This window comes from Coregonus lavaretus (assembly GCF_964263955.1).
Source record: "Coregonus lavaretus genome assembly, chromosome: 20".
NCBI classification, from domain to species: Eukaryota; Metazoa; Chordata; class Actinopteri; order Salmoniformes; family Salmonidae; genus Coregonus; species Coregonus lavaretus.
Window position 1 is genome coordinate 21059804 of NC_140007.1, and position 21980 is coordinate 21081783.

General features: G+C 43.9%; 1 protein-coding gene and 1 pseudogene across 3 annotated transcripts in view; both read left to right on the top strand.

Annotated features, from left to right (window-relative positions):
• The first annotated feature begins 788 nt into the window (after positions 1-788).
• Positions 789-4768, top strand: LOC311147394 (MRG/MORF4L-binding protein-like). 2 transcript variants are annotated; one of them, XM_084184092.1, is made up of 6 exons: positions 789-1214; positions 1856-1977; positions 2107-2188; positions 2276-2350; positions 2506-2661; positions 3494-4768. In XM_084184092.1, exons 1-5 carry the CDS (start codon positions 1079-1081, stop codon positions 2613-2615), a joined length of 525 nt encoding a protein of 174 aa, XP_084040218.1. In that variant the 5' UTR covers positions 789-1078; the 3' UTR covers positions 2616-2661; positions 3494-4768. The 2 variants fall into 2 exon arrangements, with proteins under 2 accessions (XP_084040218.1, XP_084040217.1); XM_084184091.1 differs by lacking the exon at positions 2506-2661.
• A 1068-nt stretch (positions 4769-5836) lies between these two features.
• LOC311147639 (elongation factor 1-alpha 2-like) overlaps positions 5837-21980 on the top strand; it is a 29834-nt pseudogene continuing 13690 nt past the window's right edge. The window contains exons 1-8 of the transcript in view: positions 5837-5869; positions 6085-6247; positions 7801-7874; positions 8000-8298; positions 8566-8716; positions 16815-16901; positions 17018-17235; positions 18428-18526. The product of the transcript in view is annotated as an elongation factor 1-alpha 2-like (transcript). The remainder of the gene's footprint in view (positions 5870-6084; positions 6248-7800; positions 7875-7999; positions 8299-8565; positions 8717-16814; positions 16902-17017; positions 17236-18427; positions 18527-21980) is intronic.

Here is a 21980-nt window from a genome sequence, read left to right on the forward strand (position 1 = left end):
TGGAAATAAATACAACTGTTGAATAGAGCCTACTATCTACCATAGATTTGTCCTGTCTCCCGAGTTATGTTGAGCTATTTTAACTTGTGTTACTGAATTCCATGAATGAGCCATGAACATGACAAACTAATGTGTTATTATAATGTACTGTCAAAAGCTGAAACAGTGAAAAATAATCCGTATAAATGACTTGTCATCTCGTATTACTGTATAATATCCAATTGAGCAATAGTAGGCCTAACCTATTACAAGTTAACCTTGTTTGTTAGTTTATCTAATGCCAACCATGAGACTTTGGGAATTCATGATAATTTTACACTTGGCATAACTCTTTACTCTTTGTAGGCTATACATTACTCTATGAACATAACTAAGAAATGTAGCCAATTATCAATCTAAAATAAAAAGCAATGTGGCATTAAGACTAAATCATTATACATTATTCAATACATCTGACATGCAGGTCCTCTTTTCAATAGTATTTTTTCTCTGTTCAATAGTAATTTTCTCATACTACCTTATTATGAGTCGTGCTATTCAATAGTGTCAATTCCATTGTATTTAATTCTACTGCGCTGAAACTCATAGGCCTGGTGAAGCAAGAAGATGCAAGGTCGTATAGTGCTCTCTTGTGGTGATACATGGATTGTACAGGCAGCCCCTTATCTTCTTTCCATAGCCAATCATTTGGTAATAAAGTGAGTGATACAATGTATCGAGTCTAGACTGGACACAGTGCAACATTGTAACCGTAAGCAGGGGCATGCTGCTACCCATGACATGCCCTCAGTCCACAGTTTGTGTGCACGAGGAGGGCCTCAAATATGGAATGCCCTGTCTAAATGTAGCCTGGTGTATCTAAGTCACAGAGACACATTTTAGGCCCACTTTACCTCAGTTTGTGCACCTGCAATAGAATAAATGACAAAAACTATATTATTATAGCTAGCCTATCAAAGTATTCTATCAAACATCTGGGTGAAAGAGCATCCCAGTTGGCTAACCGTTTTAGCAGAGTGATAGGGGCGCTGTTCTCTGTCCTGGTTGCAGTGTTCTGTTATTGAAAGAGGACAACAGCATGGGGGAAGCCGAGGTTGTTCCAGCCGACGAAAAACAGGCAGACTCGGGGATCAATCCCATCGAAAACTCGGTGGTATGGAGTCAAGAAGTCGAGGTGTGCCTGTTCCATGCAATGCTAGGTCACAAACCTGTAGGTAAGAATATAAAGTTAGCTAGCTAATCGTATGGTAGCTTGCTAACCAAACGTTAGCTAACGAGCTGTGTGTTGATCATGTAGGCCTGAAAGCCTCAGGTTGTAGTGGAGACGTGACGCGGAAGACGAGACAAGAGCCCGCCATCCACAAGCACAACAACCCCCCAACAAGTTAGCTAGCCAGCTATTAACAGCTAGCTATCTACTCATAGCCAGACAATGACACATCTCAATGAACTCACACAATCCTTGACCATTTTAGCTTGCTGGCTAGCTAGCTAAACGTCTGCATGTTGTTGTCTCAAAGTCTGTTGGTAAAATGTTTTCACTGAGATAGCGTTCGCTAGCGCGCCAATTGAACTTCCGGTCTGACATAAACATCTGGAAATCATAACACAAACACCTTCTTCTGCCAAAATCAATTGCATTATCTTTTTTTTAATCTGCCGTTAGCTTATTGTATTAGCTACAGAAGAAGTAAACTAGCTATCTCTAGTTTTACTTTTGGGCAACATATTGCCTAATTAGCTTAGGTAATGCAGGGTTCTTTGTCATGATCTATAACTGGATTTGAATGGTCTGCGTATGGAATATTGAATCAGATTGTCAACCTACCACTGTGTCTGGAATTTCTTTCTGCAGGGGTAAATCGTCACTTTCACATGATCTGCATTCGCGATAAATTCAGCCAGAATATTGGGAGGCAAGTGTCATCAAAGGTGATCTGGGACCACCTGGGAACTATGTATGACATGTCAGCCTTGGTGAGGAGAGCATCATAATCTTTGTCTGGCATATGTAATAGATTGTTATAGAGTCACAGTCAGCCATAATCTTTGTTTTTATGTAACACTGAATACTAATGATAAAGTCACACATTCTGTCCACTGCAGCATGAGTCCGAAATATTGCCGTTTCCCAACTCAGAGAAGAGCTTCAATCTTCCAGACGAGATTATTGAAGCGGTAAAAGAAGGTAAAGTCTATTTTTTCAGAATCCACTAAACTTACCAAAATGCTGAACTACTGGAAAGTCCATACTCTCTCTTTCTGCCTCGAACAGGTAAACTGGTATCCGAGGACGACATGAAAGACGATTTTAAAGAAGATCAAGACCCCCCAGCCATGCATGAAGAAGGTTCTCTCCCTCATTCAATTACATTAGCTATATTTCACCTCCTATGCTCCCCTCTTACTCTCCTCTTTCTCTCTGACGTGAGTCCATGCATCTCTTCTCCTCTGGCACAAAAAGCGACATCCCTCACCCTGGTCGTTTGTGTCTCGTTTTTAAAGGTCTGAGTCCCAGTATGGCTGCTGGCCAGGATTTTGAGAGGTATGGACAGAAGGACTCTTTCGATCTGTTCCAAAACTCCAGCTTGACCCCAGTACAGACCAGCTCATAACCAGAGGCTTCTTTAGAGTGACCACCCGCCTAGTGCACAGAAAAATGTGCGTCTCTATTTTTCTCAGTTTCTCTTTTTCTCTCCTTTTAACTTTTGTTTTGTTTTGAGGACATTTTCAAGCATGGCATGTCGATTTTTGTTATAGTTCTTTATTGTTTTGTTTTGATGGAATTTGATTACATAAGACAGAAGATATAATTGCATGCTTCAAATGGGTGGTGATGGGAAATGGAGGCTATCACTTAGTGCTCTTGAACCGGCCTTTTCTCTCTTCTATCATCTATCCTTTTCTTAAGACTATTTGAATGTCATCTCTCTGTTGAACTCCACTCTGGTCCTCTATCCACCACTATGCCCCTGGTCTATTGTACATGATATCGTTAATGGATGTACCCAGCAAACAGTACCGCCTGACACTAGAATAACAACTGGTTTAATTTGAGTCCACCATACCCTACCAAGTCACTGTAGTAGCTAGGGCCGGGACGATACCAGTATCGCAATAGTATCGTTGCAAGGAAATAAAACACGAAGCAGATTTAACTTCTTTAGGATAACAGCACTAATGTTGCAAACAAATATAATTATGTTGTCATCCAGTGTCCCATTTATTTATTTTCCAAGCTATAGCACACAATATTTTACATACAGCAGGTTTTTAAAGGGCCAAAGAGTTTGGTTTTCTTTGTGTTTTCATTTTTACCATGGAAAAAATATTGTAATACTGGTATTGTCCCGGCCCTAGTAGTAGCAGTCACTTTATGCCTTGGACTGAGTGATACAGAATCTTTTAAACAGTCAATCAATTGCAAAACCTCCCTCCCCTTACCTGAAAACTCCCCCTCATCTTCTCTTTCTCTCCTTCTTGTCTCTCTCAGGCAGCAACTCCTCGGTGAAGATGACAGAGAGGGCGGTCAGCAAAGACAAGGACAGAGAAAGAGACCGAGAGAAGGGTTCCGCTGAGGGCGGCCCAGGGAAGGAGGCAGCAGACAAGAGGAAGAGGAACCGTGCCACTGAGAAGGTGCTCAACTCCAGCAGCAACCCCTCCAGCCCCGGTGGAGCCAAGCGGAGAAGGACATAGGCCAAGCCACCAGGAGGTGCCCCCGAGATATCAGCCACTGCAGAGAGCAGGAGACACCAGGGGGAGGAGGAGAGACCTGGGACTGGAGAGACTCATCTGTGAAGCGTGGGGGAGAGAATGACAGGAGAGTGACATTTTATGAGTAATAGATAATAGAGCTATTTGGACAATGCTGAATTTGTGGACAGGTATCCAGGATACCTCATGAAGAACTTTTATCCCCATGGAAGCTGCAATTTTAGACGTATGTTGTGTTTTCTCAGAACAACTAGAAATATGTAGCATTCCCCATTGTCACACAATCTCTGAAAGCCACACCGCAATAGCAATGCGATGACTACAACACTGAATCGTATCGGTCATGATGATCAATATACTGTCACAGCATCTGGTATATTTGGACCATCCCCTCCCTCCTGTCCTCAGCTGTGCTGTGGATCAGAGGCCAGCATCCCAGTTTAGTAATATTGACACAATTCAAGCTGACGCATATCAATGCTTCTGCACTGACATCAGAATAAGTGTAATGGTACTAATGCTTGTGTTCAGGCTTGTGTTATGTGAAGTTCTCTTGTTTGGCGTTGGAGAAATGCTGGACCACTAAATCACAGCAATACGCTGTATGTGACTGGCTGGACGCTTGTATTAATTGATTGTCATTTTTCTAGTTCTGAACTGTTACAAGTGGTTATAAACACATGTATAGAGCTATTTCTGGTAGCTTACCTTGTCCACCTCTTCCAGTTATTGCCAACCAGATTGTCATTGTGCCTCGTTATATCTGTATAAACTGTAGTTGCCAGTGGTGCAAAATGTTGGTTAATTCCCCCTTTTTTCTACAGTAATTGTTTTACGTAATTTTGTCCTTAGGGATTATCGAATCTGCATTTTTTGGTAATTGCTCAAATGTATTTTTCTGTCTGTCTCAATGACTGACTTTTCAGAATAAAATAAAACGATGTGTAGGTGTAGCTGTAGTATCCTTCCATGTGAGATTTATTCGTTTTTTGTCTATTTATTTGACCTATTCCATTTTAAGGCATAATTCCCATTAAATATGAGTTTTGACTAAGTTTGTGAATGGTTTATTAATTCAACAGTGTACTCTAATGGAGTGTTATGATGTGTAGTATTTGTTCATTGATATCTCCCAAAAAGTATTTCCCTTAGTATGTCTTGGCTCTGAACTTCCCGGTGCTCACTCGGGAGGCATTTACTAAGCAACATGACTGTGTTTTTATTGAACAAGTATCTGTCAGAGTGATAGGCCAGTGACTACACACTTCTCTGTACCACACATGAATCTTTGATACCACATCAACTTGCAGCAGAATATCTAAGTAGGTTTGGTTGTTGGGACTCTAATTGTAGTGTGCCATACCATTGTAATGAATTGATACTAATTCAAAACTGATTTTACATGACTAATAAGGAATTACACAGTTTTTTGAGTTTCTTTCCAGTATGATATCTGGTATCACCCCCTCTCTTTTCCCTCTTGCTGGCTGCTCTCCCTGTCTTATTGCTCCTCTTTCCTCTCCTTTTTATCTCTATAATCTCTCTCTCTCTCGTTTTCCCTGTCCACTCTAATCCATTTTGAGCTGCTGCAGACAAGTGCCTCTCTGCAGGCTGTGCCTCTCCCTCCATCTCTCCTACCACATTGCTGTACCCAAAGTGGTAGGGAGGGGGTGCCCAAATTGAACGGGCAGCATAGCCCAATTCTGCCAACTCCTTCAAGCAAAACAGCAGCAGGGCAGAAGTAAGCAGTCTTCTCTGTCGGCAGCTACTGCTATAGGTAAGAAGCTGGACAATATGTGTTTACCTGCCTTTTACGGCTCACGTTTGAGTGGCGTATTGAGGGTTGCCATGTCTAATCAGTGTTTTCATTCGCATAAAGATGAGCATGATAGTTTAAAGATATGCTTCACTGAAATGCTAAAATGTCTTTCTCCAATAAGATTAGAACATGCAAATTATTACACAATGTCTGATATTGTGTAATGTTTTTAATAAAAATATAAAAAATACATAATTGCTTTTGATGACAGTTCAATCCCTAAGAGCATCTGATAAACACAGTGATGTCACTGGTGTCCTCATATGACCCTGTTTAACATCTTGCATGACATCTTGCATCACAATGTCCTTAAATGACCTACTGACCAACTGCAAAGTGAGGTTTAGAAGCACTCAGATAGTATCAGTAATTTAATTTCAGTTAATTACTATAGCTCCCGCCTTGGGCCAATCAATGTCATTTTGTAAATCCCGGATCTCTATCGCAAGACACATAATTCAACCAAGTTTCACCAAAAAAAGCATTTGTAATGTTTGATGTGTTCACTATCCATTCTTTCCCCTACTGCAGTCCATCCCCTGACATTCCAGGATGGGAAAGGAGAAAGTCCCATCAACATTGTGGTGATTGGTCATGTGGACTCAGGGAAGTCCACCACCACTGGACACCTCATCTACAAGTGTGGGGGCATCGACAAGAGGACCACTGAGAAGTTTGAGAAAGAGACTGCAGAGGTGAGGCCTGTGTGGATTAGTATCTCTGCATAATCAGTGCTTGACAGCTCTGCTAAACCACACAATGAGGAGGAAGCCTGTCCATCTATGCTTCACTGTTATTATAACAAGGGGTTGCCCCGATCAACTGTAAGTGCTGATATTGTGAAGTGGAAACGTCTAGGAGCAACAACTGCTCAGTCGCGAAGTGGTAGGCCTCACAAGCTCACAGAACTGGACCGCCGAGTGCTGAAGTGCGTAGCGCGTAAAAATCGTCTGTCCTCAGTTGCAACACTGCCTCTGGAAGCAACGTCAGCACAAGAACTGTTTGTCAGGAGCTTCATGAAATGGGTTTCCACGTTCGAGCAGCCGCACACAAGCCTAAGATCACCATGCGCAATGCTAAGCGTCGGCTGGAGTGGTGTAAAGCTCACCGCCATTGGACTCTGGAGCAGTGGAAACGCGTTCTCTGGAGTGATGAATCATGCTTCACCATCTGGCAGTCCGACGGACGAATCTGGGTTTGGCGGATGCCAGGAGAACGCGACCTGTCCGAATGCATAGTGCCAAGTAAAGTTTGGTGGAGGAGGAACAATGGTCTGGGGCTGTTTTTCATGGTTCGGGCTAGGCCCCTTAGTTCCAGTGAAGGGAAATCTTAACGCTACAGCATACAATGACATTCTAGACGATTCTGTGCTTCCAACTTTGTGGCAACTGTTTGGGAAAGACCCTTTCCTGTTTCAGCATGACAATGCCCCCGTGCACAAAGCGAGATCCATATCGAAAAATGGTTTGTTGAGATTGGCGTGGAAGAACTTGACTGACCTGCACAGAGCCCTGACCTCAACCGCATCGAACACCTTTGGGATGAATTGGAACACTGAATACGAGCCAGGCCTAATCGCCCAAAAACAGTGCCTGACCTCACTAATGCTTGTGGCTGAATGGAAGCAAGTCCCCGCAGCAATGTTCCAACATCTAGTGGAAAGCCTTCCCTGAAGAATGGAGGCTGTTATAGCAGCAAACGGGGGACCAACTCCATATTAATACACATAATTTTGGAATGAGATGTTGACGAGCAGGTGTCCACATACTTTTGGTAATGTATTGTAGACTGATTAGGTGAATCCAGGTAAAAGCTATGGTTCTTTATTGATGTCACCTGTTCAATCCACTTCAATCAGTGTAGATGATGGGGAGGAGACAGGTTAAAGAAGGATTTTTAAGCCTTGAGACAGTTGAGACATGGATTGTGTATGTGTGCCATTCAGAGGGTGAATGGGCAAGACAAAATATTTAAGTGCCTTTGAACATGGTACGGTAGTAGGTGCCAGGCGCACCGGTTTGAGTGTGTCAAGAACTGCAACGCTGCTGGGTTTTTCACACTCAACAGTTTCCCGTGTGTATCATGAATGGTCCACCACCCAAAGGCCATCCAGCCAACTTGACACAAGTTGGAATCATTGGAGTCAAGATGTGGAACGCTTCCAACACCTTTTAGAGTTAATGCTGCGATGAATTGAGGCTTTTCTGAGGGCAACAGGGGGTGCAACTCAATATTAGGAAGTTGTTCCTAATGTTTTGTACACTCAGTGGATTACATTACTATCATTGACGCCCCAGGGCACAGAGACTTCATCAACAACATGATCACAGGAACCTCCCAGGTAAGGAGGTTAAAACCTTCACCTTAATGTTACCATTCCTCATCCTCACCCTAACCATTCTTCTAAACCCAAACTCATTGATGTCACTGAGCCTGAATAATCCCCATGCCTGCAGTGTTGTACAGGCGCACTGTGCCGTGCTGATCATGGGGCAGCTGGAGTGGGAGAGTTTGAAGCGGGCATCTCCAAGAACGGTCAGACGAGGGAGCATGCCCTCCTGTCCTACACTCTGGGGGTCAAGCAGCTCATTGTAGGGCTCAACAAGATGGACTCCACAGAGCCGCTCTAGAGTGAGAAGCGCTATGATGAGATAGTAAAGGAAGTCAGTACCTACATCAAGAAGATTGGCTACAACCCCAATGCTGTGCCCTTTATGCCAATCTCCGGTTGGCATGAGGACAACATGCTGGAGCCCTCCCCAAATGTGAGTATTGTCTATAGGCCTGAATTACATCACATTGTGTTAACGATTTTATTTAGCATTAAAACATTGGTTGTCCTGAACTCCCGGTCTATTCTCAAAGCTATAGTCCCTAGACAGTATGTAGTTCCTCAATGCTCCACAAGATGGCCTCCTGCCCATATATATATAATGCATTTTCCTGTTGCTCAATCAACTGATACACCAACTTCCAAACAAATTCATCACACAGAAATCTATGTTGTTACTCTGTGTTGTCACTCTGTCCAGATGCCTTGGTTCAAAAGCTGGACGCTGGACAGGAAGGAGCACCATGCCAACGGGGTGAGTCTCCTGGAGGCTCTAGACACCGTCATGCCTCCGACACGGCCCACAGACAAAACCCTCCGCCTGCCCCTGCAAGACGTCTACAAGATACGAGGTAGAGTTGCTACTCTAACACTAAACAGAAGTAATAGGCTACTCTCGCAGGGATGGGCAACTGGCGGGTCACATGCAGCCCGTGGCCCTCCTGTTGTACGCCCCCGGAAATACATATACAGTGAAGGAAAAAAGTATTTGATCCCCTGCTGATTTTGTACGTTTGCCCACTGACAAAGAAATTACCAGTCTATAATTTTAATGGTAGGTTTATTTGAACAGTGAGAGACAGAATAACAACAAAAAAATCCAGCAAAACGCATGTCAAAAATGTTATGAATTGATTTGCATTTTAATGAGGGAAATAAGTATTTGACCCCCTCTCAATTAGAAAGATTTCTGGCTCCCAGGTGTATTTTATACAGTTAACGAGCTGAGATTAGGAGCACACTCTTAAAGGGAGTGCTCCTAATCTCCGTTTGTTACCTGTATAAAAGACACCTGTCCACAGAAGCAATCAATCAATCAGATTCCAAACTCTCCACCATGGCCAAGACTAAAGAGCTCTCCAAGGATGTCAGGGACAAGATTGTACACCTACACAAGGCTGGAATGGGCTACAAGACCATTGCCAAGCAGCTTGGTGAGAAGGTGACAACAGTTGGTGCGATTATTCGCAAATGGAAGAAACACAAAAGCGCTGTCAATCTCCCTCGGCCTGGGGCTCCATGCAAGATCTCACCTCGTGGAGTTGCAATGATCATGAGAACGGTGAGGAATCAGCCCAGAACTACACGGGAGGATCTTGTCAATGATCTCAAGGCAGCTGGGACCATAGTCACCAAAAAAACTATTGGTAACACACTACGCCGTGAAGGACTGAAATCCTGCAGCGCCCGCAAGGTCCCCCTGTTCAAGAAAGCACATATACAGGGCCGTCTGAAGTTTACCAATGAACATCTGACTGATTCAGAGGAGAACTGGGTGAAAGTGTTGTGGTCAGATGAGACCAAAATGGAGCTCTTTGGCATCAACTCAACTCGCCGTGTTTGGAGGAGGAGGAATGCTGCCTATGACCCCAAGAACACCATCCCCACCGTCAAACATGGAGGTGGAAACATTATGCTTTGGGGGTGTTTTTCTGCGAAGGGGACAGAACAACTTCACCGCATCAAAGGGACGATGGATGGGGCCATGTACCGTCAAATCTTGGGTGAGAACCTCCTTCCCTCAGCCAGGGCATTGAAAATGGGTCGTGGATGGGTATTCCAGCATGACAATGACCCAAAACACACGGCCAAGGCAACAAAGGAGTGGCTCAAGAAGAAGCATATTAAGGTCCCGGAGTGGCCTAGCCAGTCTCCAGACCATAATCCCATAGAAAATCTGTGGAGGGAGCTGAAGGTTCGAGTTGCCAAACGTCAGCCTCGAAACCTTAATGACTTGGAGAAGATCTGCAAAAAGGAGTGGAACAAAATCCCTCCTGAGATGTGTGCAAACCTGGTGGCCAACTACAAGAAACATCTGACCTCTGTGATTGCCAACAAGGGTTTTGCCACCAAGTACTAAGTCATGTTTTCAGAGGGGTCAAATACTTATTTCCCTCATTAAAATGCAAATCAATTTATAACATTTTTGACATGCGTTTTTCTGGATTTTTTGTTGTTATTCTGTCTCTCACTGTTCAAATAAACCTACCATTAAAATTATAGACTGATCATGTCTTTGTCAGTGGGCAAACGTACAAAATCAGCAGGGGGTCAAATACTTTTTTCCCTCACTGTATATATACTGAGTGTACAAAACATTAAGAACACTTCCTAATATTGATTTGCACCCACCCCCCTTCACTTTTTCCACATTTTGTTATGTTACAGCCTTATTCTAAAATAGATTAAATCGTTTTTCCCCCTCATCAATCTACACACAATACCCCATAATGACAAAGCAAAAACAGGTTTTTAGACATATGACATTTACATAAGTATTCAGACCCTTTATTCAGTACTTTGTTGAAGCACCTTTGGCAGCGATTACAACCTTGAGTCTTCTTGGATATGACGCTACAAGATTGGCACACCTGTATTTGGGGAGTTTCTCCCATTCTTCTCTGCAGATCCTCTCAATCTCTGTCAGGTTGGATGGGGAGCGTCGCGGCACAGCTATTTTTAGGTCTCTCCAGAGGTGATATATCGGGTTCAAGTCCGGGCTCTGGCTGTGTCACTCAAGGACATTCAGAGACTTGAGCTGAAGCCACTCATGCGTTGTCTTAGCTGTGTGCTTAAGGTCGTTGTCCTGATGGAAGGTGAACCGTCGTCCCAGTCTGAGGTCCTTAGGGCTCTGGAGCCGGTTTTCATCAAGGAGCTCTCTGTACTTTTCTCTGTTCATCTTTGTCTCAATCCTGACTAGTCTCCCAGTCCCTGCCGCTGAAAAACATCCCCAAAGCATGATGCTGCCACTACCATGCTTCACCGTAAGGATGGTGCCAAATTTCCTCCAGACGCCACGATTGCATTCAGGCCAAAGAGTTCAATCTTGGTTTCATCAGACCCTGATCATTTTGTTTCTCATTTATTTTTATTTTATTTCACCTTTATTTAACCAGGTAAGCCAGTTGAGAACAGGTTCTCATTTACAACTGCGACCTGGCCAAGATAAAGCAAAGTAGTGCAATAAAAACAACACAGAGTTACATATGGGGTAAAAAACATAAAGTCAGAAATACAACAGAAAATATATATACAGTGTGTGCAAATGTAGCAAGTTATGGAGGTAAGGCAATAAATAGGCTATAGTGCAGAATAATTACAATAGTATTAACACTGGAATGCTAGATGTGCAAGAGATTATGTGCAAATAGAGATACTGGGGTGCAAAAGAGCAAAATAAATAACAATATAGGGATGAGGTAGTTGGGTGGGCTAATTTCAGATGGGCTGTGTACAGGTGCAGTGATCGGTAAGGTGCTCTGACAACTGATGCTTAAAGTTATTGAGGGAGATAAGAGTCTCCAGCTTCAGAGATTTTTGCAATTCGTTCCAGTCATTGGCAGCAGAGAACTGGAAGGAATGGCGGCCAAAGGAGGTGTTGGCTTTGGGAATGACCAGTGAGATATACCTGCTGGAGCGCAGACTACGGGTGGGTGCTGCTATGGTGACCAATGAGCTAAGATAAGGCGGGGATTTGCCTAGCAGTGATTTATAGATGGCCTGGAGCCAGTGGGTTTGACGACGAACATGTAGTGAGGACCAGCCAACAAGAGCGTACAGGTCACAGTGGTGGGTAGTGTATGGGGCTTTGGAGACAAAACGGATGGCACTGTGATAGACTACATCCAATTTGCTGAGTAGAGTGTTGGAGGCTATTTTGTAAATTACATCGCCGAAGTCAAGGATCGGTAGGATAGTCAGTTTTACGAGGGCATGTTTGGCAGCATGAGTGAAGGAGGCTTTATTGCGAAATAGGAAGCCGATTCTAGATTTAACTTTGGATTGGAGATTCTTTATGTGAGTCTGGAAGTTGAGTTTACAGTCTAACCAGACACCTAGGTATTTGTAGTTGTCCACATACTCTAGGTCAGACCCGTCGAGAGTGGTGATTCTAGTCGGGTGGGCGGGTGCCAGCAGCGTTCGATTGAAAAGCATGCATTTAGTTTTACTAGTGTTTAAGAGCAGTTGGAGGCTACTGAAGGATTGTTGTATGGCATTGAAGCTCGTTTGGAGGTTTGTTAACACAGTGTCCAATGAAGGGCCAGATGTATACAAAATGGTGTCGTCTGCGTAGAGGTGGATCTGAGAGTCACCAGCAGCAAGAGCGACATCATTGATATACACAGAGAAAAGTGTCGGCCCAAGAATTGAACCCTGTGGCACCCCCATAGAGACTGCCATAGGTCCAGACAACAGGCCCTCCGATTTGACACACTGAACTCTATCTGAGAAGTAGTTGGTGAACCAGGCGAGGCAGTCATTTGAGAAACCAAGGCTATTTAGTCTGCCAATAAGAATGCGGTGGTTGACAGAGTCGAAAGCCTTGGCCAGGTCGATGAAGACGGCTGCACAGTACTGTCTATTATCAATCGCGGTTATAATATCGTTTAGGACCTTGAGCGTGGCTGAAGTGCACCCGTGACCAGCTCGGAAACCGGATTGCATAGCGGAGAAGGTACGGTGGTATTCGAAATGGTCGATGATCTGTTTGTTAACTTGGCTTTCGAATACTTTCGAAAGGCAGGGCAGGATGGATATAGGTCTGTAGCAGTTTGGATCTAGAGTGTCACCCCCTTTGAAGAGGGGGATGACCGCGGCAGCTTTCCAATCTCTGGGGATCTCAGACGTTATGAAAGAGAGGTTGAACAGACTAGTAATAGGGGTAGCGACAATTTCGGCGGCTAGTTTTAGAAAGAAAGGGTCCAGATTGTCTAGCCCAGCTGATTTGTAGGGGTCCAGATTTTGCAGCGCTTTCAAAACATCAGCTGTCTGAATTTGTGTGAAGGAGAAGCGGGGGGGGCATGGGCAAGTTGCAGCAGAGGGTGCAGAGTTGGTGGCCGGGTTAGTGGTAGCCAGATGGAAAGCATGGCCAGCTGTAGCAAAATGCTTGTTGAAATTCTCGATTATTGTAGATTTATCGGTGGTGATAGTGTTTCCTAGCCTCAGTGCAGTGGGCAGCTGGGAGGAAGTGCTCTTATTCTCCATGGACTTTACAGTGTCCCAAAACTTTTTGGAGTTAGTGCTACAGGATGCAAATTTCTGTTTGAAAAAGTTAGCCTTTGCTTTCCTGACTGCTTGTGTATATTGGTTCCTAACTTCCCTGAAAAGTTGCATATCGCGGGGGCTATTTGATGCTAATGCTGTACGCCACAGGATGTTTTTGTGCTGGTCAAGGGCAGTCAAGTCTGAGGAGAACCAGGGGCTATATCGGTTCTTAGTTCTGTATTTTTTGAATGGGGCATGTTTATTTAAGATTGAGAGGAAATTACTTTTAAGGAACAACCAGGCATCCTCTACTGACGGAATGAGATCTATATCCATCCAGGATACCTGGGCCAGGTCAATTAGGAAGGCCTCCTCGCTAAAGTGTTTTAGGGAGCGTTTGACAGTGATGAGGGGTGGTCGTTTGACCGCGGACCCGTTACGGACGCAGGCAATAAGGCAGTGATCGCTGAGATCCTGGTTGAAGACAGCTGAGGTGTATTTAGAGGGTATGTTAGTCAGGATGATATCTATGAGGGTACCCATGTTTACGGATTTAGGGTTGTACCTGGTAGGTTCGTTGATAATTTGCGTGAGGTTGAGGGCATCTAGCTTGGATTGTAGGATGGCTGGGGTATTAAGCATATCCCAATTTAGGTCACCAAGCAGTACAAACTCTGAGGATAAATGGGGGGCAATCAATTCACATATGGTGTCCAGGGCACAGCTGGGGGCTGAGGGGGGTCTGTAGCAAGCGGCAACAGTGAGAGACTTATTTCTGGAAAGGTGGATTTTTAGAAGTAGAAGCTCAAACTGTTTGGGCACAGACCTGGATAGTATGATAGAGCTCTGCAGGCTATCTCTACAGTAGATTGCAACTCCACCCCCTTTGGCAGTTCTATCTAGACGGAAAATGTTATAGTTGGGGATGGAAATTTCAGAATTTTTGGTGGCCTTCCTGAGCCAGGATTCAGACACTGCTAGAACATCAGGGTTGGCAGAGTGTGCTAACGCAGTGAATAACTCAAACTTAGGAAGTAGACTTCTGATATTTATGTGCAAGAAACCAAGACTTTTGCGATTACAGAAGTCATCAAATGATAGCGCCTGGGGAGTAGGAGTGATACTGAGGGCTGCAGGGCCTGGGTTAGCCTCTACATCACCAGAGGAACAGAGGAGGACTAGAATAAGGATACGGCTAAAGGCTTTAAGAACTGGTCTTCTAGTGCGTTGGGTACATAGAATAAAGGGGGCAGATTTCCGGGTGTTATAGAAAAGATTCAGGGCATTATGTACAGACAAGGATATGGAAGGATATGAGTAAAGTGGAGGTAAACCTAAGCGTTGGGTAACAATGAAAGAGATAGCATCGCTGGAGGCATCAATTGAGTCGGTCTCCGCGTGTATTGGGGGAGGGGCAAAGGAGCTATCTAAGGCAGGTTTAGCTAGGCTGGGGGGTCTACAGTGATATAGTACAATTAGAAATAACCAAAACAACAATAAACTAACCATGTTTGGGCTGAGGCTAAACATAAACAGGATGTAGTACCGTAAAAAGGAACAGTCCAGCAGATATCAGCTGTATAGCTGAGTTATCATAAGGTCCGGTGGTGAAGTACTAGTGAGTAAGAGGCCACGGCTAGCGTGTGCTAGCGGGCCAGGGCTAGCAGATGGATGGAATCTTCGTGGTTAACGTCGTAACCACATCAGACGATTTCGTCGGCAGACCAGTCGTGTAGGATCGGCGGGGCTCCGTGTCAACACTAGGTGGTCCCGTCCGGTTGACAGAGAGGTAGATAGCCGGGAGATGGGCCTAGCTCAGGATGATTAGCCAGACCACAGCGTCCGTTTTGTTGTAGCTAGCTGGCAGGTTTAGCTAGGCTGGGGGGTCGTAAAAAGGAGCAGTCCAGCAGATATCAGCTGTATAGCTGAGTTATCATAAGGTCCGGTGGTGAAGTACTAGTGACTAAGAGGCCACGGCTAGCGTGTGCTAGCGGGCCAGGGCTAGCAGATGGATGGAATCTTCGTGGTTAACGTCGTAACCACATCAGACGATTTCGTCGGCAGACCAGTCGTGTAGGATCGGCGGGGCTCCGTGTCAACACTAGGTGGTCCCGTCCGGTTGACAGAGAGGTAGATAGCCGGGAGATGGGCCTAGCTCAGGATGATTAGCCAGACCACAGCGTCCGTTTTGTTGTAGCTAGCTGGTAGCGACGAATCCGGAGTTAAAGGTCCAGTGATTCAGTGATTCCGGCGGAAAAACTGATATGTTCTGGGTCGATAACGCGCTGTGCAGACTGGCCGAATATCCGGTGATCAATGTCCAGTGATTAAAATTAATCCCGCAGAAGAAAATCCAATGTTCTGGGTGAAACACCGCTAGCTGTGGCTAATAGCAAGTAGTTAGTTAGCTGGCTAGCTAGTTTCAACTGGAGATTCTAGATTCTAGATAAAGGTAAGTCAATAATAGAATCCGTTCCACATTGAGTGAGGCGGGTTGCAGGAAAGTATATCTTGTAGAAGGATGAAAAGTCTGATAGGGAAATATGTACGAAAAATAGGGTATTTACAGGCTATTTACAGACATTTACAGACATACGATAAAAACACAACTGCACTACTCCGCCATCTTAGATGACTCTCATGGTCTGAGAGTCCTTTAGGTACCTTTTGGCAAACTCCAAGTGGGCTGTCATGTGCCTTTTACTGAGGAGTGGCTTCCGTCTGGCCACTCTACTATAAAGGCCTGATTGGTGGAGTGCTGCAGAGATGGTTGTCCTTCTGGAAGGTTCTCCCATCTCCACAGACAAACTCTGGAGCTCTGTCAGAGTGACCATCGGGTTCTTGGTCACCTCCCTGACCAAGGCTCTTCTCCCCCTATTGCTCAATTTGGCCAGGCAGCCAGCTCTAGGAAGAGTCTTGTTGGTTCCAAACTTCTTCCATTTAAGAATGATGGAGGCCACTGTGTTCTTGGGGACCTTCAATGCTGCAGAAATTTTTTGGGACCCTTCCCCAGATCTGTGCCTCGACACAATCCTGTCTCGGAGCTCTACGGACAATTTCTTCAACATCATGGCTTGGTTTTTGCTCTGACATGCAACTGTGGGGCCTTATATAGACAGGTGTGTGCCATTCCAAATCATGTCCAATCAATTTAATTTACTACAGGTGGACTCCAATCAAGTTGTAGAAACATCTCAAGGATGATCAATGGAAACAGGATGCACCTGAGCTCGGTTTCGAGTCTCATAGCAAAGTGTCTGAATACTTTTGTAAATAAGGTATTTCTGTTTTTTGTTTTTAATAAATCTGCTAAAATGTCTAAAAACCTGTTTTCGCTTTGACATTATGGGGTATTGTGTGTAGATTAATGAGGGACATTTTTTATTTAATCCATTTTAGAATAAGGCTGTAACGTAACAAAATGTGGAAAAAGTCAAGGGGTCTGAATACTTTCCGAATGCACTGTATCTGTGAAGGACATCCGCAGAGTGAACATGTGTGGGGACAGCAAGTCTGACCCGCCCCAAGAGGCCGCTGGGTTCACAGGTCAGGGTCAAAGGTCATCCCTCTGGACATCTCAGACACATGCAGTACTAAAGCCTGGTATAAATATTTCATTTACCTATTTACATGAATTAATTTGTTCTCTCTGTCTCTCCCTCTCTCAGGTGATTATCCTGAGCCACCCAGTGCAGGCTATTCCCCGGTCATTGACTGCCACACGATCGCCTGTAAGTTCGCTGAGCTCAGAGAGAAGATAATCCGCCGCTCTGTGAAAAAGATGGAAGACAACCCCAAGGCCCTGATGTCTGGGGATGCTGTCATCGTATAGATGGTTCCTGGGTGCCCATGTGTGTGGAGAGCTTCTCCAAATACCCACCCCAGGGTTAGTATACATCCACCTGGTAACCGTAACTGTTCAGCCTAACTAACATCCACTGTCCTCAGCAGGATTCTATTTACATTTTAGTCATTTAGCAGACACTCTTATCCAAAGCGACTTACAGTTAGTGAGTGCATACATAATTTTTTTATTTTTCATACTGGCCCCCCGTAGGAATCGAACCCACAACCCTGGCGTTGCAAACGCCATGCTCTACCAACTGAGCTACATCCCTGCCAGCCATTCCCTCCCCTACCCTGGACGAATTGTGCGCCGCCCCATGGGTCTCCCGGTCACAGCCGGCTACGACAGAGCCTGGATTCTAACCAGGATCTCTAGTGGCACAGCTAGCACTGCGATGCAGTGCCTTAGACCACTGCGCCACTCGGGAGACAATATTTCTATGCATATACCTCCCTCTTCCAGACTTGCTTGGCTAGCTGCCCTCTAATTCGTTCACGTCCCTCTGCAGCCCATGTGTGGTCAATACATTGGTTGTAATCAAATCTCAGGGACTGATGTACTTGTAAGAATCCACCTTTTGTGTGTGAAGTCTTCCACATCTTGTTCTAGTTCCATAAGGGAGGCTGTTTTGGTTACACACACCAAGGTGAAGCCCCCTTGGACATCTGGTTCATCTCAAACACTCTCTCTCTCTCTCTCTCTCTCTCTCTCTCTCTCTCTCTCTCTCTCTCTCTCTCTCTCTCTCTCTCTCTCTCTCTCTCTCTCTCTCTCTGATGATTGTGAGGTAGTAACATACCGCAGTCCAGGGAGTGGTTTGGTGGATTTCTCTGGACCTGATTGGAAATATTTGCCGCGGTTCTGTGTGCAAACAATGGAGGAAATAATTGCATGTGTTTTTGAAGCGTGAAATCACAGTCCTCTGTGAAACGACTGTTTTGTGGCCTCCCATGTGTGTTAGGCCCAGAATGGTGGAGTGAGGGAGTACTGTTTGTGAGTGGTACCTGGGTACAAGCAGCCTTTTGCATGGCTGGGTTTCAACAGGCCTGCTTAGTATCAGAGCTCATGCAAGACAAGAGCAGAATACTGAAACAATGTTAAATACTAAGGATGAGGAGCCAATAGAATCGTTGTGAAAGTTAACATTATTGTGATGTTAAACAACAATATGAGTAATATCTGTTTCACTGTGTGTGCGTGCTTGCGTGCATTGCTTATCTTTGTGTGCAAACAGGTCGTTTTGCTGTCCGGGACATGTGGCAGACTGTTGCTGTTGGCGTCATCAAAAACATGGAGAAGAAAACGGGTTGTACTGGCAGGTCAGCCCAGAAGGGTCAGAAAATCAAATCAACCAAGCCGTGGAAGATCCCAGTGACTGGTGGCATCTTTATCTCCAGCCAGACCTTCCTTTCCATAATATAACCAATACTGTAGTGTAGCATCATCACCTATTGTCTGGGCATGATCATATACGCTGTAGTAACACATTATCTGTCAGCCAGTGGCAATGGAAGTTCTTGAGAGAAAGGCAGCACGTGTCCACATCTGTAAGGTCACTTATGAACTGTACCAATCAATGACTGTATACACTGGCTGATACAGAGACTCATCCATGCTTTTATTACAAGCAGGCTTGACTACTGTAATGCTCTCTACCCAAGAAAGCCATTGGTCAACTGCAAAACATACAGAATGCTGCAGCACGGGTACTGACCAAGACCAGACGGAGAGCACATATTACACCGGTTTTAAGGTCTCTGCATTGGCTGCCTGTGAGTTGTAGAATTACATTTAAGATTATTCTATTGGTTTTTAAATCAATCCACGATTGTGCACCCCAATACATGTCAGACATGCTTTTAAGTTATATACCCAGTAGGTCCCTCAGGTCCTCTTGCATTGGCCTTTTAACTATCCCAAAGCCTAGGACCAAGAGGCATGGAGAGGCAGTCTTTAGTTACTATGCCCCCAGCCTCTGGAATAGCCTGCCAGAGAACCTGTGGGGGGCCTAAACTGTGGACATTTTTAAAAGAGATCTTAAAACATACTTTTTTAGTTTTGCTTTTCCTTAGGGTGCTTTTTAGTCCTTCAGTTTGTATTGTTATTCTTTTGTTTTATATCCTCATGTTTGTTGTGTAGTAAACATTTCCTTTTTTATTTTCATTGTTTTTGTGAAGCACATTGTGTTGCATTCCATGTCTGAAATGTGCTGCGTAAATAAAGTTTGATTGGATTTGATTTGAGTGTAAATATTATGAACACCTGCTCTTTCCATGACATAGACTGACCAGGTGAATCAAGGTGAAAGCTATGATCCCTTATTGATGTCACTTGTTAAATCCACTTCAATCCATGTAGATGAAGGGGAGGAGACAGGTTAAATAAGTATTTTTGTAAGCCTAGAGACAATTGAGACATGGATTGTGTATGTGTGACATTCAGAGGATGAATGGGCAAGACAAAAGTTTTAAGTGCCTTTGAAGGGGTTATGGTATTGGTGCAACGGTTTGAGTGGGTCAAGAACTGCAACGCTGCTGGGTTTTTCACACTCAACAGTTTCCCGTGTGTATCAAGAATGGTCCACCACCCAAAGGACATCCAGCCAACTTGACACAAGTTGGAATCATTGGAGTCAACATGGGTCAGCATCCCTGTGAGTCAATTCAGGAAGTAGTACACTGATATTCCAATTCTCTTCAATGCTTTTCAATTAGGTAAATTTGGAATTGGAATTTGGTTAACTTTCTGAATTGACTGGAATTGAAATGGAATTGACCCCAACTCCGGTATATATAACTTACCAATAAGCTGGACAAATTCCTACTAATTCCTGTGCTTCTTTTTCCAATATTATTCCAGATACTAACAAGCAAACATAGGCCCTACAGGTCTAAAACCAGAGGTGGGACTCAGCCAAATAAACATTTCTGTCAGAAAAAGGCCTACTTACTGTATGTTGGTGGTCTGTCAGTATAGTGCAATGTGTTTAACTGGCCAGTAGAGGGAAGGGCTCACCAAGTTATCACCATTATGTTTCCACATTTTGTGTACTTGAAGGTAGAGCCAAGTGATAATGTGTTTAATTTGGATATTAAATCACTGGGATCTGAGGTAACGCAATGTTTTTAATTTATTTTGGGAAAAATATTTTATTGGGTTTTTTAATGGGGGAAATAATGATTTTTATGAATATCGCTAGCTATAACAGAATACCATCGTGGATACTTTTATGTCTCTGCGTCCAGTATGAAGGAAGTTAGAGGTAGTTTCGTGAACCAATGCTAACTAGCGTTGACTGGAAGTCTACAGTAATACTACAGGAACAGTTAGCATGCTAGCTGTTCCTGTTCATACGACTCTTCATTACCAAAATCTCGAACTATCCCTTTAATATGGAGGAAATTACAGTCATTGGAGCTAATTACAGGGTTTTTTCTGTATATAATTTTTTTAGGCGAGCCATCTTAGTGGTAATTTTCGGGATGGAAAAACAGTTCCAGGGTCAACTTAAACGATCAAAACCAGATAGAAAGCATGCAGAAAAGATATTGAACTATACTGTATATATATATTTTAATAATACCATCTTTGAGAACTAACTATCAAATAAAAGCTAGACAGTCAGAAAAATAAAATAAAAAATAATAAAATGGCATTCAAGGCCCATTGATTTTGATATAATGTTTGAGCAGAGGAACACAGCATTAGCCATGGAAAAATGCATACAATAGCAGGAAATTAGCTTTAAACCTGCAAAATTGTCTCTCAACTCCATGCCAAACTGTATAGAAGTGCTGAAAATGTCCTTCAAATCTGCAATATTTTCTCTCAGCTCAATGGATAAAAAAATAAAAAATATAATCGCAGGACATTTTCTTTACAACAGCAACATTTTCTCTCCACTGGCAAGATACCTTTCTAGCTAATAGGCTATGTTAGAGTTTACACTTCCTCTCCCATCAACTGTTGGGAGGTCAAAATAATGAAACTGTCTACCAAATCTATACATTTTATTGATTCCAAATGAAATACTTCTACTTGCCATTATCATTCACCTGATGATAAGACATATATATACAGTGGGGAGAACAAGTATTTGATACACTGCCGATTTTGCAGGTTTTCCTACTTACAAAGCATGTAGAGGTCTGTAATTTTTTATCATAGGTACACTTCAACTGTGAGAGACGGAATCTAAAACAAAAATCCAGAAAATCACATTGTATGATTTTTAATTAATTAATTTGCATTTTCTTGCATGACATAAGTATTTGATACATCAGAAAAGCAGAACTTAATATTTGGTACAGAAACCTTTGTTTGCAATTACAGAGATCATACGTTTCCTGTAGGTCTTGACCAGGTTTGCACAGACTGCAGCAGGGATTTTGGCCCACTCCTCCATACAGACCTTCTCCAGATCCTTCAGGTTTCGGGGCTGTCGCTGGTCAATACGGACTTTCAGCTCCCTCCAAAGATTTTCTATTGGGTTCAGGTCTGGAGACTGGCTAGGCCACTCCAGGACCTTGAGATGCTTCTTACGGAGCCACTCCTTAGTTGCCCTGGCTGTGTGTTTCGGGTCGTTGTCATGCTGGAAGACCCAGCCACGACCCATCTTCAATGCTCTTACTGAGGGAAGGAGGTTGTTGGCCAAGATCTCGCGATACATGGCCCCATCCATCCTCCCCTCAATACGGTGCAGTCATCCTGTCCCCTTTGCAGAAAAGCATCCCCAAAGAATGATGTTTCCACCTCCATGCTTCACGGTTGGGATGGTGTTCTTGGGG